The sequence below is a fragment of the Ammospiza nelsoni genome, chromosome 9 (assembly GCF_027579445.1).
Source record: "Ammospiza nelsoni isolate bAmmNel1 chromosome 9, bAmmNel1.pri, whole genome shotgun sequence".
NCBI lineage: Eukaryota > Metazoa > Chordata > Aves > Passeriformes > Passerellidae > Ammospiza > Ammospiza nelsoni.
In genome coordinates this window covers 12,863,743-12,886,377 of record NC_080641.1, presented here as the reverse complement: position 1 = coordinate 12,886,377, position 22,635 = coordinate 12,863,743, and the positions used below count along the sequence as shown (strand labels likewise).

The window sequence follows — 22,635 nt, the reverse complement described above, 5'->3', positions numbered from 1 at the left end:
TGTGACTTGTCACAGGACAAGTATTCTGTTGGTAGTCAAAAATCATGATACCATATCAAATCCGTGTTAGTGGTAATATCAATCATCCCCTCTTTTTGCCATGCTTGGTATTTATTAAAAAATGACAGCATATTTCAGCATTTTTCATGAAAGAAACATGGCAAAGGGCTTTGCTGACCACTGTTTCACAAAAAGCATTTAAATAATAGCTTTCCTCTGGCATTTCTTAGGGTAGGCATAGAGTTGTCATTTTTACATCAAGGCAGCTTAGAAATATTGCGTAGAAGTACAGAGTTTGCTGTTCTATGAGATTGAACCTGTCAGTATTTGTCAGATGGCAGGTGCACTGTACCTATCCCTGTAATCTGTGATCAGAATCACAAGAAGCTGTTTCAGACTCAGGTGAAAACTTTGAGCTGTCTGCCACCTTTATAGTCCTTTTCTTTGCTCAGCACCTCTTCTCCCTTATGTTTCCCAGTAAAGGTTCCTGGGTGCTTTGGCACCTCCAGATTTCCAGGGCAGACTGGCAGCTGTGAGCTGTGGGGAAGGAGGAAGAGGAGTTAAGATAAAGGCTGTGAACAGAAGCAGTAATTACTGTTTCTGGGGCAAAGGGGAGCTGCCCCAGCTGCCTTTACCTCCTTAAGGACCTTCTGTAATCCATACCTGGAAAAGCTGTTAGTGCTTTTCACAACTAATTACTGCTTGCTTTATGCAAGTCCCAGGAGACTTTGTAGAGCTCTTCTCTCAGGGAGACTCTGTGTAAGGCTTCCTTTGCCTCCAGAACTCAAAATATTTTAGAAAATTAGCTGATTGTACTGCCAGAATGGGCACCCATTTCCTTGCCTTCATCCTGGTGCTCTGCTCACTTAGCTGTTTATTATTTTGAATATTTATTTACTGCTTGGTTTGGAGATTGGACATTTTGGTGTTTCTGGGCACTGAAGAGAGGAGGATACTGAGTTTTACAAATAATTTTCTTCTAATACAGAAGGGCTTTGGAAGATGCTTACTGTGGGACACATTTATTTGCTGGATTACAAGAGTGTTTGTAGTAAATGTCATTTGATGACAGTTCTTACCTTCGACAATGTAAGATGCACATGACTAAGAGTCTTACCTGACTTACTGGTTTCTTTTTCTTGCTTCTCAGTTTCAAATTAGGAACTTGCTAGGCTTCAGTGTCCAATCAAAACCACCACAAGAAATATTTAATAATACAAGTTATGAAAATAATACATCCCTGGCATACCTAAGAGGGAACAGGGTTATGGTGAACTGCAGATCTGTGAAACATGACAAACAAAAAAGAAACATCAATAATCTGATGATTCAGGTTCAGCTAACTCAATGATGACACCAAGTCAGATGAGAGAAGAGGGTGAGAGGTCTTGTATTGGTTTTGGTAAAAGGTCCTTCTAGCAAGAGAGGTGAGAGGCAGGAAGAGAGAGAACTTCTTGTAGGTAGGAAGTGATGAGAAGGTAAATGCATAAATTGTACAAGGTAGAGATGGAGATCTGGAGCTGTTCAGGTGATTTTTTTCTTTAATTATAAACCTTGTATGCTGCGCAGTGAACCTCCTGGGTGACTTGGTTCTCAGTGAATAATATGGCTGTGTTCCTTGCTGCACAGATGCTTCTGAGTGGGTAAATTCAGAATTTTTATGTTCCCAGGGCTGGATAAGCTCCAACACTTGTAAGACCTGCACAAAGCCATTTTAACCTAGACCTCTTTGAAGATTCAATTTAGTACTGCACTTGCTAGAACTCCTTTAGATGTATACAGGAGGACGTGATTTGTGAATTAGGCTTCTTTACTTTTGCTTTGATTTATGTAGAGCTGGTCCCACAAAATTCACCAATATCCAAAGGAGTCAAAATTTGCATCGCTTCAGAAGGTGTGAGAATGCACAGCTCAGCACCACAGAATTTATTTCTTGTTTCTTATTTTGCCCAGAGTGCCTTCAAATAGCTGCAAGGTGTCAGAATGAAAAGGTTCAAACTGAGCAGGAGCATTTGTAAGAGGCTTTTTCCCTTTCTCTTTTCCCCTCTAAATCTGCCCCACAGCTTTTGTGACTGTTTGCCAGCTTCAGACAGATACCAGCCAGGCTGTGAGCTCAGAGGAGAAAACAAGAATGCCTTTTGTGTCATGATCATGGAATTAATTGGTCCTGCAACTCTGGGTCGCTGCCAAGAACGGGTATTTATGTGGCAAGAAAGGAAAGGAAAAGGGTGGAGCATTGGAAATCCAGGAATCCCCCTCCTTTTTGGAGCTTAGGAAAGAGTTCATAAACTTATTTTGGCTTCTGAGTTTGGTGCAGTCAGTATGCAGAATTCTGGGTTTTGCGTGGGTGTTTTGGTGTTTCTTTTTTATTTTGTTCTGTTTGTGTTTGTTTGTTTGGTGTTTGTTTGGTTTTTGTTTGGTCTGGTTTTGTTGTTGTTTGTTTGTTTTTTTAACAGTATCCAAAATGAGGAAATGAGAGTTATTGAAGTGAAGAGAGTTCTGTGGAGAGCTCTGGCGTAATTTTATTTCATTTCATTTCCAAGTGCACTGTAGGATAAAAACATCTGCCTTTGTCTGCAGGACATCCGCTGCTGGCCACCCAGGCCCTGCGCTGCCAGCAGTGCTTTCCTAGGCTGGAAATTCTGCTCCAAATCTGCAATTTTCCTCCATGCAGACTGTTTTCTGTGCTGGCAGCTGGGCTCAGAGGATTTCTAGGCTGGAAATTCTGCTCCAAATTTGCAGTTTTCCCCCTACAGACTGTTCTCTCTGCTGGCAGCTGGTCACAGAGGTTTCCTAGGCTGGAAATTCTGCTCCAAATTTGCATTTTTCCCCCTGCAGCCTGTTTTCTGTGCTGGTACCTGGGCACAGAGCTTTTCTAAGCTGGAAATTCTGCTCCAAATTCGCACTTCTGCCCCATGTAGTCTGTTTTTTCTGATGGTAGCTGGGTAAAGAGGTTTCCTAGGCTGGAAATTCTGCTCCAAATTTGCAGTTTTGCCCTTGCAGCCTGTTTTCTGTGCTGGTACCTGGGCACAGAGCTTTTCTAAGCTGGAAATTCTGCTCCAAATTCGCACTTTTGCCCCATGTAGTCTGTTTTCTGTGCTGGCAACTGGCAGAGATGTTTTCTAGGCTGGAAATTCTGCTCCAAATTCACAATTTTTCCCATGCAGACTGTTTTCTGTGCTCGGAGCTGGCCAGTGTTGGATCTTCCGGGCCCTCAGAGCTGAGGGCAGGAGGCGGCCGGGAGGGGAACGGCCTGGCCCGAAAGCACTTGGGATACTTGTGACTGTGTTTGATAAGATTAGCCCAGGCACTGCTATGTGGCATTGTTTGGGCAAAATCGGCACTTCTCAGAGGGTTTTTTTGTTTGGCAGTCATGCGGTGGAGTTGGGTGCAGATGAATGTCAGCTGCTGTGGGTCCGTCTGTCTGTCTGGCAGCCGCAGTGCGATCCCGCTTCCTTCACTCGGTTAAAAACTCCATCGAGGTCTTTGTTGGAAGGAAACCCTTTGTCACTAAAATTGTTAATGTCTTTGCAGTTGTTCTTTACCAAAACACTTGACTAAGACAGCTAAACAACTTCTATTTCATCTGTCTTGCTGTTTTCTTCAGCGATGTGTGTCTGCGTGTTAAATAAAGGGTATTTTCGGCTTTACGTCTCTTAGACTGACATTATGGATGCTTATATTTGAATATATATATATATATATATATATATATATATATATATATATATATATATATATATATATATATATGGAGCTTTTCAAGTTCAATCAGTCCATGGTTTGATTTTTCCCCCCTTTATTTTATTTCCCCCAAGAATGATTGTAGATATTAAAGACATGTGTTAGAGAACCTGTGTGTAAGGAGGCAATGTGAAAAAAAATAAGATTAAAATCACAAAGAGCATCTAATTTCTACTTTCAGAAGGTTAAAGCAGACTCATATTTAGACAAACAGTGGGAATCTTGATTAGAGTGCTTTATTTTGAGTTTATGTACAAGTTACTGCACTTCAGGCGCTTTTATTCCGGCTTACGGTGTCTGTCCAATAAGTTAATAAAAACAGTGGAAAACTCTCCATCTGGAAAAGCTGTAAGTTTCAAGGAAAGTGAAAAGCGTTTAAGAATCTGTCAAAATTGGTAAAAATGCACTTAAAGTGATAGTTAGATGCTTCTGGAAGAAAAACTGCAGAATTTCTGATGAAACAAATCTGTAGTGGAGTGGTAATGTTACAAATGACTGAGCCTGAAGAATATTTGCTACCTCTTTTTCTTATTGTTCATCCCAGTTGTTTTAGTATTTTTTCCAGTCTGCATACTGAAAAACAATTAGATGGACCTCTTGCCATGATTCTCACTTCCAGAATCTCAACAGATAATATTTGCATTGGAATAAAACCTGTGCAGAACAGTGGGTTTTTTTGGTGAAAGCAGTTCTTTCCAGTGATATTTCTAAGACAATGACTGCAGTTCTTGTATATCTGTTTGGGCAGCAGCCTGGTTCTGTACTCATCAGAGTTTTAACTTTCCTTTTTTTCTTGAGTCTCTAATCCCTCTTGCTAGGCTGTAGCATTTGTTTAGTCACTGGTGGTGTTTATATTTAGTTTATATTCCCACTGGAGCTTAACAGGTAATGTTTGGAGGAAGCTTTTCAGCCTGGATGTATTTTGGTGTGCACGGAGCTCTCCTGTTTCAGCAAGAACTGTGCATGTAGGTAATGTTTAGTGCTGTAGAGCTGTAAGATGATCACCTTAAAGACAGTGGGCCCCTCTGAAGGTACAGCATTGCCAAGGGTTAGTCAAGTTGTTGGAATTACACTCCATCAGTACACACACAACCTCAGAAACGGAGGATTTGCAAGTATATATCTCCATTTAATCTTTCTACATTTGTTTTTGAAAGATGCTATCTATCTTGTAGGAAGCTACTTGCTCATCACTTATTCTTGCAGATTATCAAGGTTACAATCTGTTGCCTGAAAAATCAAAATGAGATTTTAAAAGACATAAATCAGATTATAAAATGCCATATATGTTCATTTTAGAGGACCAAGAAAATGTTACTGAAGCCCTGAAGTATTGAGGTTTGTGTTAGACCACTGGACACAGTGCTGAAGGAGACAAAGAGGTGCTGGGGAGCTTTTCTTGTTCTTTGGGTGCGCAAAACAGTGCAAAACTGGTGTCATTTGTTGGTACCACTAACTGTGGTCACCATGCACCCCTGTCAGAAATTGCAGAGAGCTTTAGGAGCATTTTTTCATGGCACTGAGTAGAGTGTTCCTCTGAGCAGAGAGCTCTAAGACAAACATGAAAACTCCTTTGCCTTTGGGTAGCCTGCTTGTGTCAGTGGAGAGATGCCCTCTTGATTAAATCCAGACTGAGCAGTTTCCTGTTAGCATGAAACTCAGCCCACAAGGCCTTGTTCTCAAAGCCTCTTATTGAGCTTGTCTGCCAAGTCCCTTTTCCTTTTAAACTTACAGGCAGAATTGCTAAAATAATACAAATAGAAGCAATCCCAGAACTCTCACAATGATTTCTAACAGTCTGATGTTTTGCTGACAAAGTTTTAGATTTTTCAGAAACTGGGTTGGTTTTGTTTAGCTTTGGTGGGATTTTTTTTTGGGTTTTGTTTCTTTTTCACATTCTCCCAACATGATGTCTTGGGGAAGTTGTAGTGTTGCAATTAGTGGAAAATTTTGTGCGTGTATCAATCTTGGAAGCAGATTCTGCCCTTGTTTTGAATATACTAACATGGGAGAATGAGAGGGTTTTATGTGCCCTGAGTAAATATGCCCATAAACCATTACACTGTGAGTGGGGCAGTCTGCTGGATCAGAAATTAAGAGTTAAATACAGTGGTGTAGACTTTATTCCCTCTCTGAAAGTGGTTGTATTGTGTAGCTAGTTATCTTCAAAAGTGTATCACAATTGTAAGATGAAGAGTTAGCAAGAAAATTGCAAATTTTTTTTATGCAACCAAGTTTTGCTTGGAAATTTGAATGTAAGAGAGCTACATAGTGATGACAACATATCCTGGTTAATAGTTTTCCTGTAATGACAGTATCAAATGTAATTCCACATACACCTTTAGTTCATTTTTATAATTCATATATTTCCAGATGCACCTTTAAGTCAGACACCTTACAAGTTATACACCTTTTAAAGATCTGTGGAACAAAATGTAGCAAAATATTTCTCTGTCTAGTCTGTTTTTATTTTTTATTTTTGTTTTTTAATACAGACAGTAATGTTGTACTTTAATGTTGCATCAAGGGTTTGGTGGATCTCATGAAGCTGGGAAATGAGATAGCAGACCTTTGTAAATAATATTAGTGACGGAACTTTAGAATGATGTTAAAGACATCCATATTGTTTAAAACTGGAAAGGATGCCTATTAGAAACAGTTCCAAAGCAGTGGAGGGTAGTGATGTAAATAGGAAGTGGGTGGGGTATCTCTTTAAATTATCTTATTAATAGATTATTTTTTCCTTTTGTTTTGTCAGTATCCCGAGCCAGGGTTGGTAGTGATTGTCATTAACATGCTGTATTTGTGCCCACACTATCAAGATGTTTGAGTAAATATTGGACATTTTTTATTTATAGTCCCATTTTTTATGCCACATACTTTACAAAATAGAGTCACGAAAATACTTTTCTGAACTGCCCTCTAAATAATGACATAATTTAAGGAATTGTTCTTTCAGATTCAAAACACACTGTAAGCATTTAAAACAAATGCTCTTTAAAAAACAAACCCACACACAATCCCAAACCCTAGATTTATGGACAAATACTGTGCCAAATGGAATCTCTAAGAAAACTGGAATGTTAGAATGTCTTGTTTGCAGGATGAGCTTGACACCCTCCCTGCAAAAAGTATCTTGAAATGTTTTTGCACCAAACATGTTCTGACCTTGGGTCCTGTGTGACACCCCAAAGATGGTATTTTCAGGAATGGAATTGCAAATGCCAGTAATTAAGTTATGGTCAGTTTTCATGTTCATTCAAAAGTTAAATGAAACACCTGAATTATCACTTTTATTATTCCCTTCAGTAATGTTACTCTTTGTGGGATTGTCTTTTAGATAATAATATATGGGGGAATCATGACTTAACTTGATAGTGGTCACACTGTAAAATGTTTTTTTGAGCATGTCAGAGAAATGTTTTAAAATAAAGTTACTTAAAAACTCCATTATTTGATACAGCATTTGGTGCTTGGAGAACACCAAAAATTGACAAAATAATTTAGTAAGTGGTGATGGCGAATTCCTGTGCAAAGACAGGATTTAATCTGTGTCAGGGATCTGCCTCCTGCCTGATTTTTGTGCTTTTTGTTTCCTTTTGTAGGGTGAAGGAGACCAGTTACCCCCAGAGCACACTGTCAGGCAGTATGAAACATCCAAGATCAGGGCTATAAAAGCTGGAACTTTGGAGAAACTGGTGGAGAACCTTCTCACAGCTTTTGGAGATGCAGATTTTTCCTACATCAGCATCTTCCTTGCAACATACAGGGCCTTTGCTTCTCCCAGGGCAGTGCTGGAGCTTCTTCTAGACAGGTAAGAGCCACTGCTGTGGAAATTTCCAGTGGAAATGGAATTTCCCCATCCTTTACACCACAGGGGAAAACTGTCAGGAACTTCTTCCCTTGCTTTTAGTGGGCATGGATTTAATAACCTGTTGTCAAGAATACTGCAAAATCCAGAATTTCAGCATAAAGATCCAGTCTATAAATGCGTTGCTGCTCACATCCCAATAACTCATCAAAGCATAGGTGAGGAAAGTGTGCCATGTCTGGCTGATAAAGAACCCAGCTGGACCAGCACAGCAAAATTAATTCAAGTTTCCTCCAAAAAACCAACAGAATGCATAGGCTGCAAAGTCATACCTAGAATAAATTCCAAAATTTTGCTGTATACCAGTATTTTCAGACCTAGCTCTTCTGTTTGGGGGCTGCTGATACAGAACAGGGATTGTAGAAACAGAAGAAAGAATTTGCTCTCCTGTTCTATTACATCACATGAATATGCAACCATAAATTTCTGCAGACAGCCCAAGAACTGCTAAATGTTACAAGAATAACTTTTATGGTCAGACTTAAATCATGGCAGCTGGGTCTGCATAAATGCTTGGGACACACAGCATTAGTTTCTCACCCTAAATTCTGAGACATGGCTGGGTCAGGGGTGCTCTTATTTTAGGAGTTCATATTTGTTGCACTTTCCAAATCTGTGATTCACAGAAATGGTTGCTCTGGCATGAAGTAATTAGAACAAAGAAGGGGCAAAAGAGCTGCTAGGGTTTAATTTTGTACTAGGGTTTAATTTTGTACTATCTCCCACTAGGTAGATAAAGAACAAGGCGTTGATAAATTATCTGTGCTTTTCTTTTCTATCTGGAAATGACAGTCTTGGCTGCTTTGTATGAAAGCTGTGTAGCTCAATTAGTAAAGATAATAACAATAATCTGACAATCAGGTAAGCAGTCAGCTGAGAAAAGAGCAGACTTGGTTACAGTGACATTGACTATTATGTGCTTTATCCTTCAGTCCATCCCAGTTCTGGTTCAGAATGTGAGAAATTATAAAAATTGACAGTGGATAGGTACAAGAATATAAAAACATTGAGGCTCTAAGGAAGCTGGCCCTGACTTCCTCCTCTCACACTGATTTAAAGAAAATGTCTGGAGAGGGCAGGAGAACTGTCTGCGTAGAAGAGAACTCTCTATTCTGAGCCCATTTTTGATCTTGCTGGCTTGTGTACCTCTCTGAGCAAGTTACAATTTCCCCTTCAGAGGAATGGGCTGCCTGATCTTATCAGTATCACCCCCAGCCTTTTTTAATACATGAGAGGATCCACAGGAAATCCTAGGAGGTTACACTTCCTTCCCTTCTCTCAAATCACAGGAGTGTAGTGCTTAAGAATCCATGGATGTTTCTCTTGGCTTTTTGTGTATCATGGATAGTCTAGAATTTTATGGCTTGGGAGAAAATATAGATTAAATTTAAGCTATAAAAGTTAGAATGATATACATGTAGCTGAGGAATATGGACTTGTGAAGAAAAGCAGATGTTATAAGGAAAAAATTGAAAAGAAGATGGATAGTATTTGATTTTAACCAGCTGGTTTTCATCTCTAGATTAATTAAGTAGCCCAGAACTTGCATTTTTGCAACTTTGTTTTTAGTGATACTTGTTAATAATCAGAGACTAAAGTGGGTGTCAGTGCATAATTTGTGTTTTGTTTTGTGTGCCAGTGAAGTAATAATGCAGGAGGCAATCTCTTTAAAACAAAACAAAGGCAGCACAGTTTTGGCATTTGTTGTCAGTTTTAGTTTCATCTGAAGAGCTTGAGCCCTGTCTCTTATTCCTGGGGATAGAGCAGGGTTGTGGAGTAAGGGAACAATTGGAAGTGCTGAGTTCTCTGAGTTTGGTCCAAGGGAGAACAGTGATGTGACCAGATCAAAAAATGCCCTTCCAGCTTTTTACAGGTGAGCAGCTCCTTGGGAGAGAGGAGGAGGGAACATCATCCATGTCATTTGGAGGATGTTTTATTTTGTAGGGTCATACTCATTGAAAAACCGTCTCCACAATGTATTTGTGGAAGCTGGAATCCCCCTCAAGTCCAGTGCATTCAGTTTCTGCTGGATTTGATGTGGATGCAGTGCTGCAGAATTGTCTGATGAATGTGTTAGACTTACACAAACCCAGCTTATGCTATAAAGGTTTATTTTAAGATAGATTAGGAGTCACTGGACAAAATCTTGAGCATAGACTGGTATGTTGAGAAGTGAGTGGGATGATTTGTGTTTCCAAAGCTATTTAGGAGTAATTGAACATCCACATCCCTTTAGCATTCATGGGAGTTTGGCATTAAGTGCAGCAGACAGCTTTGGAAATCTGCCAAGCTTTTAACACTGTACATTCTGATGTTTTCTAGTTCTTTGGTACAAGGGGGCAGGGAGAGTTAAAAAGATCCTGGTGGCATTTTGGAAAGCTTTCCATGGAAGTTCCTGGAGGGAAGGAGAGCAGCTCCTCCTGGCCCTGGATGGGGGATACAGTGTGGAATACCCAGGGGGGTATTCCAAAATGTGATGGAAGCCAGAGGTGGTGAGCTGTCCACATGAGGTTAGAAGGAGGCCAAATTCCTCTCTTCCATAATGTATTTTGCCCTGATAACCGTGTTCCTCAGAAGTGGAGCTGTGCTGTGCTTGGCACAGGCACAGAGAAGGCAGCACCCAGTCCCTGTGTGGAGCAGTTCACAGAGAGGGAATTGAGACTGTTTGGTGGGAGAGCTGGAGCTGGGCAATGACAGTGAGGAGCAAGTTAGATTTATGTTTCCCATTCATTCCTTTTGCAGGAGGAGGGTCTGCTGCAGGGTGAGTGGAAAGGACAGGAGGCACAGGGGGAGTATTGGAGGAATGGGTCCTGCAGTAGCAGAGCCACACATTTTGGGACGGCAGCTTTGTGGTGTTTGACTCACTGCTGTTCCTGTAGCATCTGTTATTTCATCTCTTTCCTTTATATCAGGTGGCTGGTCTACTCAGCTAGAGAAGTGATTTCACTTCCATGACTCCATGTGTGTAGGAGTCAAACCACCTTGTTTTTCCTGAGGATCTGGCCTTCCACAGTGCTTATTTCAATGCTTACAAGCTTATTTAAGGTTTTGTTTGGGGCTGTTACAGAGACCAACTTTCCTGATTATTTCTGAGTTATTAACAGTATTTTCCTCCCTCCCTCTGAACAGAGATGCAGGGATGCGTTTTCCAGTCTGTTTTCCAGTATTTAAACATTCAGTGTTACCCATTACATTCTGGTCTCATTTGCTTAGTCAGTCCCTTTGAGTGCAGTTTGTAACTTCCCAAATGCCAAGCAAGGCTGAAAAGTCCTGTGAGCTCCAGGATCCTTTTGTTTCTCGTGTCTCTTTTTGTATGCAAAGCATTCCTACAAGGCTGGGCAGTGAAAGGCTCTTTGTCCCGGGGCTGGTGAGAACAGAGTGCTGGAAGGCTGCAGAGAGGCTGTTCCTCACATCACTTGTGTTGTTAACTCCTCCTAACCCGTATTTAATGACCTGTTGTTCATGGAGGGATGAGAGATAGGCAGAGATTTACATCTGGCAGCATGAGGAAGCATTGTATCCTTTTCCAGTTTTGCCCAGAAAGCTGCCTGCTCTTTATTGCTGTCTTAAGGATTTCTGCTGTAAAACTGAGCTTGTGTCTCTAGTGGGACTTAAAGTGCCTGATGTTCTGCAAAGACATATTTAATATTTCATGCAATAGTAGGACAGTGACATTGGGACTCATCTCAATAAATTTTCCTCAAAAAATTAACTGCAAGTTTTGAAAACTGAATATAAAAATCTAAGTTTTATTTCAAAAAAATTTCCTGGCAGGTGGAAAGTGCCTTTTGTCTACTGGCTAAGATGTGTTCTGGGCATTTTATAGAGTAGATGGCAGTGGAGAGTGAAATCCTCTCCCTTTAACAACATGTCTGTGATCCATATATAGGAAGTCTTAGACCAGTCCTTGAAGGGAGCATAAAACTACCACTCCTTTGATCCATTGAAATGGTTTTGCATAAGTTTGTGACAGTTCTGACACAAACACTCAGGACAGAAACAGCTCACTGTGTTCTCTGTATCTGATATTACCAAGTTGTTGTAGCACAAGCACTTAAGGATGCACTTGTTTTAGCTCTTCAGATTAATTGAGATGTGTAAACTTAAATGGATAAGATCAGCGTGCCTTATTCTGGACAGTGAGTAATCGTTCACCTTCATTAAACCTGCCTGCAGGGAGCCATGGGATTCCTCATGGCTAATTATGGAGCTGTATGTCTGAAACAATGGGCACTCCCGCTGAAAATGAAGTGGATGATCCTGCCTGCAAGGCGCAGGGTTTCCTTTGAGAGATTTCCCTTTGGCACTGTTGGAGTTGTGCCCATGGCTCCCTCTTTTCCAGTGGTGTTTTCACAGCATCGGGGGCTTTTCTCACCGATATCAGGAGCTGGGCACAAAGTGAGCACTTGCCACCTAGGAAGCCTTGAGATAACACCTGGAGCTGTTAGGGATGGCAGGTGCTAGAGACACAGGAGCTGTGTTGGAGAAGGTGGTTGTGTCACAGTCTCTCTGCACACTGGAATATTGCCCTGGGAAAGGATGGAATGAAAGCTTTGCAGCTGTGAGCAAAGATACTGTTTTGGTTGGTTCCTCCTGTGCAGGCTGCTTCATATAAATTAAAAAATTAGGTTGAATGATACTGGCTGTTTCTTCAGGATTTTTTCCCTCCTAAATGAAATAATCTTCAAGGTCCTTAATTCTGCCCACCTGTTAAAACTCCTTGTAGTTTGAGCTGGAAGTGCTTTGTAGTTGTTTATGGTAATTGTATATGAATTATGCAATTTGGGATTTTGCTTTTATTCACTAGAGTTTCTTCTAAACATCCATGTCCTTTTTCAGGTTTGGAAACCTGGAGACCTCAAGCCAAGGAGAAGTGGCAAACCTGAATTCCTTGGAATCTGAGATGGTACTCAGGGCGTAAGTATGGATTTGCACTGTGGAGCAAGCCCCAGGCAGGGCTTGGTCTTGGAGGAGGATGCAAGCTGCAGAGCTGTTGTTTCTGCTGAAAATCCACAGCACTGTTTGCATGCTTAAACAAGCTTGTGGAAAGGCCAAGTGCCAATTGTCTTGTAACATATCCAATAATACAATCCAGGCATCTTTTGCAGGGAAATTGTTTTGGAATTAAACATGAGATGAACACATCTAGGCCAACATTTTGCTGATTAAACAAACAAGGAGTGTTTGTTTCCTCTGCCTTATCTGTGGCAGTAAGTGGTTACTGCTTATGAGTGATTTTTTTGTCATTACAGCAATCTTTCAGAGCAAAGCTGAGGGTGACTCAGGCAACGTGTGTGCATGGGTCTTTTTTGTTAGTGCCCTGTGATTTACAGTGCTGCTTTTAGAGTGAAATTTAAATTCTGAGGTCATCCTCATTTGCAAAAGAAATAGCAAAGCTGTTTTGAACTGCTTTTAAATGAGAAAAAGGTGGTTTGGCTATCCTCCTGGGGTTTTATCTTTAGACATTGGGTGTAAAATGTGCCTTAGGTCATCAGCATTTGTACTTTGACACCTGTGGTTTGCATGCACTGTGGCATGCATGGTTATATTTGATTACAGAATGAAGATGCTTGATTCTTGTCAGCATTACTGGTTTTCTGTTCCTCTTGCCCCATGGGACTTGACATAGGAGCTCTGCCCTCAGTCTCTCCTGACTGGTAAAATGTTTTGCTCCCATTTTGCCCTGAGAACTCCTCAAAGAACAGCTGGTAGTTAAAACTTGGTTAGAGGCACCAGGGAGGCAGCATTATGTCATGGGTAGAAGCAAAAGCAGTCAGTCAGTGGTTCCCACACTTCCATCCAGACTGAGCTCTAGGGTCTCTTACAGCTTTGGGCAAACCATTTGACATTCCCTGATCTCAGTCATAAACATGAGCTAAAGCTGTACCCTTCCTGCAGAGTAGCTGAAGGGTTTATACTGGGGGTGAGGAATTAATTTCACCAGTATAAACTATGGTGGGATTAATCCCCCAGCTGCCTTTTTGTGGACCCAGAGGACTTTGATGATGGGATGGAGAGAAAAGGGGTGAAAATAATCTTGATGTTACCTCTGTCACTTGGGCTTTGGGCAAAATGCATCAGTTTTTAGTTATACCTGCGCGTGCAAGCAAATAGCATTTAGTAGGAGAGTGTTTGTTTTGGTTTGTTTCTTTCTTTGTTTATTTTTAGTGGAAGTGTTTTCCTCCTGGCATACATACAATTTTCCAGCCTTGTCAGTTGCTTCCTGCTGCATCTGTGCTTTCTTCCCTCTTGGCACGTAACACCTTTGCACAGCCAGGGAGGGACAAATGGATAAAGCCTCTGGTCCTGTTCCTGTGGTAGCTCAACTTCTGATGGATTTCCTGACAGATTTTTCATCAATATAGTTCAGAACAGCTAATTTTGATCCTTTGGCCTTCATAAGATACCTTTTGCATGTGAATTTGATATCTTTACTCAAATCCGTGTCTATAAAAAGTTCAACAATGAAGTCAGAAAGTTATTTGTCAGGCCTATGTACATGTTTAAACATATCCCATATAAATATGAATTTGCTTTCCTTCCTTAAAAATTTCCATTGCTTTCAGTTGCTCTGGCTCCTTGTCTCTTAGGTGTGATTAGTGGTATCTGGAAGGTGTTTGGCTTTGTAGTCCTGTTGTGAAACATGTACTTCTGGTAGTTCAGGTTTTCTCTTGTCTGGGATAATTCCAATAAAATTGCATTTACCCTCTTTTCTCATAGAACAGAAACATGATATAATTGTGCTCTTGGTTTTATATGACTTGGAGAAAGAGGAGGAATCAGCAGTAGAGCTTTGTTATTTCTTGCCATTAACTCTGGATTTCTCAGAGGAAAAATATCTCATGGGAAAGCCTGTGGTCTGTGGCCAGGGACCTTCTGCATTCATCAGACTCCTGTTGAGGCAGCTGAGAGGCTTTAAAAAGCCAGTTGGGCCATTAGAAGTGGGGTGCAATTTAAAGCATTTCCACTGGTTTGACACAAAAAATGCTGCAGAAGTTAAGAACAGCAAGAAGGAGAGGTTATGACTCCTTAAGTACCTCATGGAGCCTGAAAGAAGGAGGAACAGCAAAAACTGAGGGTATGTGTGGAAGGAACATTGTTCTCTGTGGTGCACTGTAAGTCCACAGGTTACTGCCTTCTACATTGAATTCTCTGCTCTTTTTGCACTTGTAGTATAGAGCTGTGGTGTATTTTGAGGAGAATGCCTGATGTATATGATGTATTTAAAAAAAGAAAAGTGAATATTCCACACAGTGTTTATGTTCCTGCTTCAGTGTTCAGAACCTGCAGATCCTAAAGGAGGGCTTGAGCACATTTGTGGCACAGCCAAAATGTTAGAGGGGCTTGTGGGAGCTTTAAGCCTGCCCTGCCTTCCCAGATCCTGCAGTGATTCCAGGCTGCTGCAGTTGATGTGAGGTTGTTACTGACCTGAGATCACTGATCTCAGCTGTGTTCAGAAACATGCCCTCCTAGGACCCTGTCTGCCAAGGGGATTTTCTCCTCTTCACTTGAACATCTTTACTATCATTTCTTGGGCTGCTGGAGGGGTCAAAAAATTGGTTGTTTTCAACAGGGATCTGGCTAATATGTGGTTTAAACAAAGGTACCATACTTTTCAAAATACCTTGGATCTCAGAGTTGTGAGTAAACTCATCAAAACCATGAAAAATTTTGTAAGCTTCAAACAACCTGCCTTTTTGATTCCTTGTCAGGACCCACCTTGACTTTTCATGTTCAGTAACTTGCTTTCCACACTTCTCACTACTTTCACTCAGACATTTCATAATCACAAGTAACAGAAGAATACAGTCCAGAAAAGGTCATCTATTCCACCAAAACATCTGAGTTAGATGAACTTCACCCTGTATTTCCAGAAATGTGATGCTGTGTCTCTTAATTGTCTGATAAGAGAGTTGAAAGGAATAGCTTGTTTGACCCTCTACCTCCTATAAGGAATTTTTTTTGTTCTTCATGTTATCATATCAACATGATTGCCTTGTTCTGTGTCTCATGCTGCATGTTTTTGTGTCAAGGGGTGACAGACTTCCCTTCTCCTTATAGGTTGTTGTTGTCTTTAGTTTTTAGCTTAGGACTTCTGTTCACGTTCAGAAAAATGTGTAACACACCAAGGTGTGTGACAGTTCAGAATAAAACCATATATACATTAAACACAAATTATCAGCATGATAAATTGCATTAAGATTTCAAGAGGGTTAATAAAATTTCTATGATAATTCAGTTGTGTTCTTGCCTTTTAAATGTCCTAGGGAAGGACAGTGTTCATTTCGATTTCTGGGATTTTGGTTTCTGGGCAGTCAGTCCACTTCTGGCAGGTAGCTGCTCCCAAAGCACAGGCTCCATGAATTTAAAGAGGTGGTGTGTTAGAAGAGCAGACACTGCTTTCCCCAAAGGCTGACACTGGAGACCAGACTGGAACTGAGACAGGAGCCTAAAGCCTTCCCAATCTAAGGTATTGCAGCTGCTTGTACCTGCTGGGATCCAGTGGCTCTGCAGGATCCTGGGAGGTCTCTGGGTGGTGTGAGGGTCCCAAGGCAGGCCAGGGCACTGGGGTCCCTTGCTGTGACAAGCCTGTGACACCTGGGGAGCTGAGGTGGTACATCAAGGAGAGGTGCTGGGCTGACTGACACCAGTTTTAAAGATTTGTGTTGGTGCAGTTCCCGGAAGGGATTAATTCCTGTCCAGCCACACAAAAAGCTATCTAGGCTGGCAGTCCAGGCTTGCCTGGGATGTTTGCATTTGGGGAAGCCTAGTTTAATGTTAGCTGAATCTAGTTCCTTGGAGACCTTACTAAAAATACAGGAGGACAAGCCTGGGAATACCTGCAGGAAAGGTTTTTCAAGAGGCAGACATGTTGCTGTGTTGGCCTGTGGACTTGGGCCATGATTGTTTGTTTGTTTGTTTTCCAGAGGTCTAACATTAGTAATGCCATGGCTTTTGAATCCTTGAGTAACAGCAAAAAGTCCTTTCAAGCCTCCTCTTGAACTACAAGGCTGTGGTTTCCTTCGGTTTGCTGGTGGGGAGTCCATTGGTGGTGCTTTCCCTCAGATGGAAGACAGGCCACAGAGTGAATCAAAATACTTGGGGCTTTTTTGTTTGTCTTGAATGTCAGCTCATAGTTGCATCCACTTTATTATCAAAATGTGGAATTTATTTATTAAAACTTGGAATATGGCACAACTGAAAACTGCAAAGCACCTTGAAGCTAAACTGAAACCTTGTTTCATTCCACAGCATTTGGGTGAGATAGTTCAAATAGAGAAAATTAGGGAATTATTCAGTGACCACACATCTTGCATGTTCACCTCTCCTCTTCTGCATTAAAATAAAAGGACCCAAAACCTTTAATGTAGTACCACAGCATTTGGAGTTTTTCACAGTGACAAGCAAACATTCTCCCATGGCTTTTTGTGCATTGAGATGTTCCTGACCAAAACTTGATGACTTTTGGTTCCTTCTGAACCAGACAGCCCCACTGGAAAACAATGTGCACAGTTACAGCACTGCAGAAGTAAAATGGTCTGAAACATTGTGCTCCAGCACAATAGACACCAAAGGAATGTGAGACAAATGGAAGAAAATTGACTGGAAGCTTCTGATGCCTGGGAAGTCCATGGTGGGGAGCAGTAAAGATGCATTTGGGAAAGCAATAATTATTCATTCCAGTAAAGCAAATTAAGCTCAAACAACATCAGAAACCAGTGTGGTTACATGAAAAGCAGAGTCAAACACAGGGCAGTGGGAGAGTTATGAAAACAACCAGAACCAAGAAGAAAAGAATAATTAGAAAGAAAAATAATGATTGGTATCTCAATTAAAACAAAGAACTGCAAGTAGAGCTGTTCCCTTAGCAGCTTCACGTGTGTCCCAGCAAAAGTCTCCCATATGTTACTGGAAAAGGTTTTTCCAAATCAGACTGAGATGATAATTTGCTGGAGGGCATCAGGATGGTATTTATAAACAAACTGGGTGTGAGAAGCCACCCTGGGGGCAGCCTTTTCTTGTGGTTTGCTTACATTTTACCTGTGATTTAACAAGCAAAGCTGAGAAAATATGGGTGACTTAATTTAGTCTGTGTGATTCTGTGAAATGCTGTCTGTAATTCCTATCAGATCCTGTCAGGACTGTTAGAATTGTCTTCCTAGTAGAGACAAGGCCATGGAGAATTCCCGTGTGGTGGGAGGATCTCATTTCCCACCTCCACTGTGCCCTGCTGAGCTGACAGAGCTGTTGGACCTGGAGCTGCCACAGCCCTGTCACCTTCTGTGCAGCTCATGGGCAGAGGGGTGTGGGTGAGTTCTTGGTCCCAGTCTGTGAACAACAGGCTCAGGTACACTTCTCCACCTACCTGGATAGGTTTTGGAGACTGAAACCTTCAGAGATGGGCTCCAATCAAAGCTGGTGTGGAAATTAGAAGACTTTCTGATAGGTGTGAGACTTGAAAGCATTGCTAAGCAGAGCCTGGAGTCTGTGGCCAGCAGCACAGGAGTTAAGCATTGAAGGGTTTTTTTTGTATAGGCAGGAAAGGAAAAATTTATAGCTCATAATCAACCCATGAAAAATGTAGTCTGTAGTGTTTCTTTCCTGTCTGAGCTCTTGAAGTCCCCAGTTCCTATCTGAGACTGAGTATGGAGAGTTTCTTTGCAAGGACAGCAAAAATAAAGCTACTGCAAGATATGGGTAAGTGTCCAGCCCATGTCTGGAAAGCTGCATTATTCCCTGGCACTCCGGTAGAACAGCTGGGCAGCAGGGGAGCACTGGGGCACAGTGTACCTCTTCTCTCTTTCCCATTTCCCCTCTTGACTGAAATGATTTTGCTGGCAAATTCAGTGTCTGTAACAGCTGTGAACTCTTCACCCTGCTCTGGGAGACTGGATCTGTCTTAAACTCTGTTTATTGTTCAGCTTAAGAAAGTGGCCACCAACCAAGCCTCTGGAAACTGAGCTTAGTGTAGAGAGTGTGAACAATATTAGTGCAAAAACTTGCCCTGGGGAGAGGCTCCTCCTTCCAGATCATGGCTGAATTGGCCAGTGGTTGTAGGAATAGAACACCTAGCCTGGCTTTTGGGACTGGGGGAATGATGGTCTGTGATGTGAGTGGGAGCACAGAGCAGGAGGAAATGCCCTGCCTGGGCATGGAGTGGGGCACAGTGCTCCCTGCCTGTGGGAGAATGAGAGGAAAATGCTGTGGGCACAGGACAGGGGTGTTTGTGACTGTTGGTGCTCTGTGGCAGCGTTCTGGGTGTGTGTGGGGCCGGAGGGGACAGCTGAAACTGGGAGGGTGGTGGCAGAGTCTGGGAGCATCACTGGCACCATCTGCCTGCTGTGGTGTTTCCTGGCCTTGGGCTGTGGAGCTGGTCTGGCACTGCTGGCTGTGCCACAGCTTGCAGTGAAACCTGAAATCCAGAACGTGTTTGCATGTTAATTTTTGATTGTGAATACTTTTTGTAGCTCTGAAATCATAATTCCAGCATTTCTCCTGTCAGCAAGCCTAACCAAAGAATGTTACCAACTGATTTTCAAATACTTTAACTGAAAATTCAAAGTTGCTACATTATCAGAAGAAGAAGGGAAAGAAACAACAGACTTAAATGGATGCAAGTTGTATGAAATCTGTCTGATATTAAAAGTTAATTGAGTTTTGAGGAAAACCTACACAATTCAGATGAGACACAGAGAGTAGGAGAAACTCTCTTTTCTTTTCTTAACTCTTGGTTTATTTTGGATGCTGCTGAGCAGCTGAGTTAACCAGAGACTGCTCTGGTTTCCCAGCTTGCACCAGGAATGTGCCAGTATTTGTACACAGCTCCAATGGAAAGTTTCCTGTGCTGGAAGAGACTTGAGATACAGAAATGGTTTGGAGACATGGAAAGTTCAGGGCCTTTTTCTCAGGATGTTTAGGTGTTTATTGTGCTTTTTATTCCAAAATAAGGAGCTTAAAGTTTTAAGAAAAGTGGGGGGTTTTTTAGTAATTTTCTATTTTTCCTTTTTCTATTTTTCAACATTGAGTTGAAAACTGTCAACAACATTGCAAATTATGTTGGAAAACCATAACTTAAAATGTCTTATTTTCTTACAAAGTCTGGTTGAAATTATGATAAATCCCTGCAAATGTAGGATCTAAGGGCATTCCCACAAACATATATTGTGCAGTATCTAAGCACCAATCTAATAGCTGGGTGTGGATGAGCACCTGCATAAATCAGGGAAAGCAAACAAACAGATCACTTCCCCCCTCCTCCCTGCTTCAGGCAGGATGGAAACCACACTGAGTCATCAGCTCTGCTTTCCCTCATCCCCCTCAGTCTGTAGAAGTATTGTTGGTGTTCTTTTAGCTGCATGTACTACAAAGTCTGGGATAACTTCCCTGAGCAAGGTTCAGTGGTGCTGCAGCTCCTTAAGCATCCTTCCCTGCTCTGCCAGCATGAGCAGGACACCCTTTTTGCCTGCTGAACTTTGACAGCCCCTGCTTGGTTTGTGCTGAGGATGAAATGAAGACCCTGCTGACGGATTTCCAGTCACTAGGATCAGCAGGTCCACCGTGTCTCCTGTGGCTCAGCTCTGGGCACTCCCAGTTGGCTCTGGCAGGGCAGGCTCGTGCTGCAGCGAGGGTTTATCCCCCAGATGAGGCAATCCCACTCACTGTGTGTGCCTGGGGGGTCAGGTTGGGGATTTCCTCCTTTTCCTCCATGTGAGCTACAGTTTCATGAGCAGGCAGGCTTTGTACCAAGGCTGTAGATAAGGAGGAACAGTATACAGCTCCAGTATGATCCCCAGACCCTGCAGCTGGTGAAAGGCCCCAGAGGAAGCATTTGATTTAGCATTTCCACTGGGAAGGAGCCATGAATACCTTGTTTCCTCCCTGCTATTTTCCCACAACATGCCAGGGAGTGGTTATGGAGCAAACACTGAGCTTACCCCAGTGGCCCGAGACGGAATGAAGAAATTCTGTGGTGCTGTTGATGGTGTGTGTAACGTGTGGTGTTGTTAAACATGGCTGTGGTACAGCTCAGCACAGATGCTTCAGGTGGGCTGTGAATGTCTCATGTGCTTGTGGTTCTGGTGGGTGCAGGTACTCTCAGTTCCATCTGGATGCAAGCAGTGTGTTCTCTCTTTTCCTTGCAGTGAAATAGCATCAGTCTTACGGGCCTGGCTCGATCAGTGCTCGGAGGATTTCAGGGAGCCCCCTGACTACATGTGCTTGCTCAAGTTGCTGGATTACCTGAAGAACAATATGCCCAATTCTGACATGGAGAGTAGGGTGCAGAACCTCTTGAAGCAGTTTCAGAACCAAGAAGTAGAAGCTGTTGGTGAGTTACCATTCCCTTCTCTCTTTCTGTCCTCCCTGCCTGTAAGATGCCCCAGGGATTTATGTGCAGTACATTTCACCACTTCTCATGCTTATCAATAATATTGTGAGGCTCTCTCTAATAGTGTTACAGTGTGAGGTGGCCTGTGTCTGTTCATCCTGGGGTGGATATATAAATAAAAATAAATAAATAAATAAATATTTGAATATATAAAGATTTGGCTATTTTTTTAATATATATATATATATATATATACACCTACATATATATATATAAAAAATATTGCCAAAGCTTTGTGATTGCTGCAGCAGCCAACTGGGTAATTGTCAGCACACTTCCCATTTCACTGAGTTAAAACACACAGCTACTCTCTAGGTGGGCTTCTCACTTAACCTACCCCCCAAAAAAAACCCCCAAACAAACAAAAAACAGAGTACAGAGCTGTGACAAAATACAGCTTGAGTCACAAGCTTTGTCCTGCAGCTTTTCTTCCTAGTTACCACCTTGTCTAAGGAAGTGCCTGTGGGTGTTTTTTCCTATTGGAGTGGCTGGCTGCTGGTATCCAAGGACAGAGGAAAACGTTACGTTATTGGGGGTCACAGGCTGCTGGAACAATAGTGAACTGTAGTCACACAAACCTGACACATCCCCATATCCTGGTCAGAAAACTTCCTGTGCCGGAGCTGGGGAGTGGGGGGAGCTCACACAGGGTGTGAATGAGAACTGGAATCGGCTTCCACCTTTGGTAGAGGGGTCAGAGAGAATAATTCATGCCATAAATGATAAAGGAAATGCCAGAAAAAAAAACCCACTTTCATTACATGAAAGTCACGTCTGCCGGATGCTCCAGAAATACCATGTCAATGTATAATACTGTGAAATGCCAAAATAGCTCAGGCATGAACAGGAAAAGGAGGAATGCCCAGAGCCCAGGCCCATACTGAGCACAGGTAAGGAACAGGATGGCTCAGATGTCACTTGTGCTGACGTTTCCTGGCTTGGGTTCCCCGAGCTCAAAGAAAGATAGAGACATGGAGACATGGAAAGTTCAGTGCCTTTTTTCAGGAAGTTTAGGTGTTTATTGTGCCTTTTATTCTGAAATGAGGAACTTAAAAGTTTTAAGAAAAGTGGTTATTTTTTAGTAATTTTCTGGTTTTGCTACACTGAGTTGAAAATTGTCAACAACATTGCAAATTATGTCTGGAAAACCATAGCTTAAAATGTCTTATTTTCTCACAAAATCCTGTTGAAATGATGATAAATCCCTGCAAATATAGGATCTAAAGGCATTCCCATAAGCATATATTGTGCAGTATCTAAGTACCAATCTAATAGATGGGTGTGGATGAGCACCTGCATAAATCAGGAAAAGCAAACAAACAGATCAGTTCCCTCAGAAAGAGGAAAAGGAAACTCATGAGATCTGTATTTGGGTTCATCTGTTCTTCAGAGTCAACAGAAGTTCCCAGCAGCCCTGCTTCTCTATTTGTTTCCTCAAGTGACAACTGAAAACATTCTTTTTTGAGTCACATGTGGGCCAGTAGGAATGATAACATTTTCCAAATTGTGGCAGAATAGAGGCTGCTTGTTAGGGTAAAATAAGAGGAGGGCAATGAAATTAAGCTGTGGGATTTACAAAAAAGAGTTTTAGGATTGCCTTACTTTCATCAGAGCTCCATCATGGTACATTTTC

The 22,635-nt window shown here is 41.9% G+C and overlaps 1 protein-coding gene across 2 annotated transcripts in view; it reads left to right on the top strand.

The window, feature by feature from the left end:
• Positions 1–22,635, top strand: part of RGL1 (ral guanine nucleotide dissociation stimulator like 1) — a 75,202-nt gene that overhangs the window by 35,420 nt on the left and 17,147 nt on the right. For both annotated transcript variants that reach the window (XM_059478744.1, XM_059478743.1), the window contains 3 exons: positions 7,350–7,558; positions 12,455–12,532; positions 20,758–20,942. In XM_059478744.1, coding sequence (XP_059334727.1) covers positions 12,519–12,532; positions 20,758–20,942 — 199 coding nt within the window. In that variant the 5' untranslated portion in view covers positions 7,350–7,558; positions 12,455–12,518. The remainder of the gene's footprint in view (positions 1–7,349; positions 7,559–12,454; positions 12,533–20,757; positions 20,943–22,635) is intronic.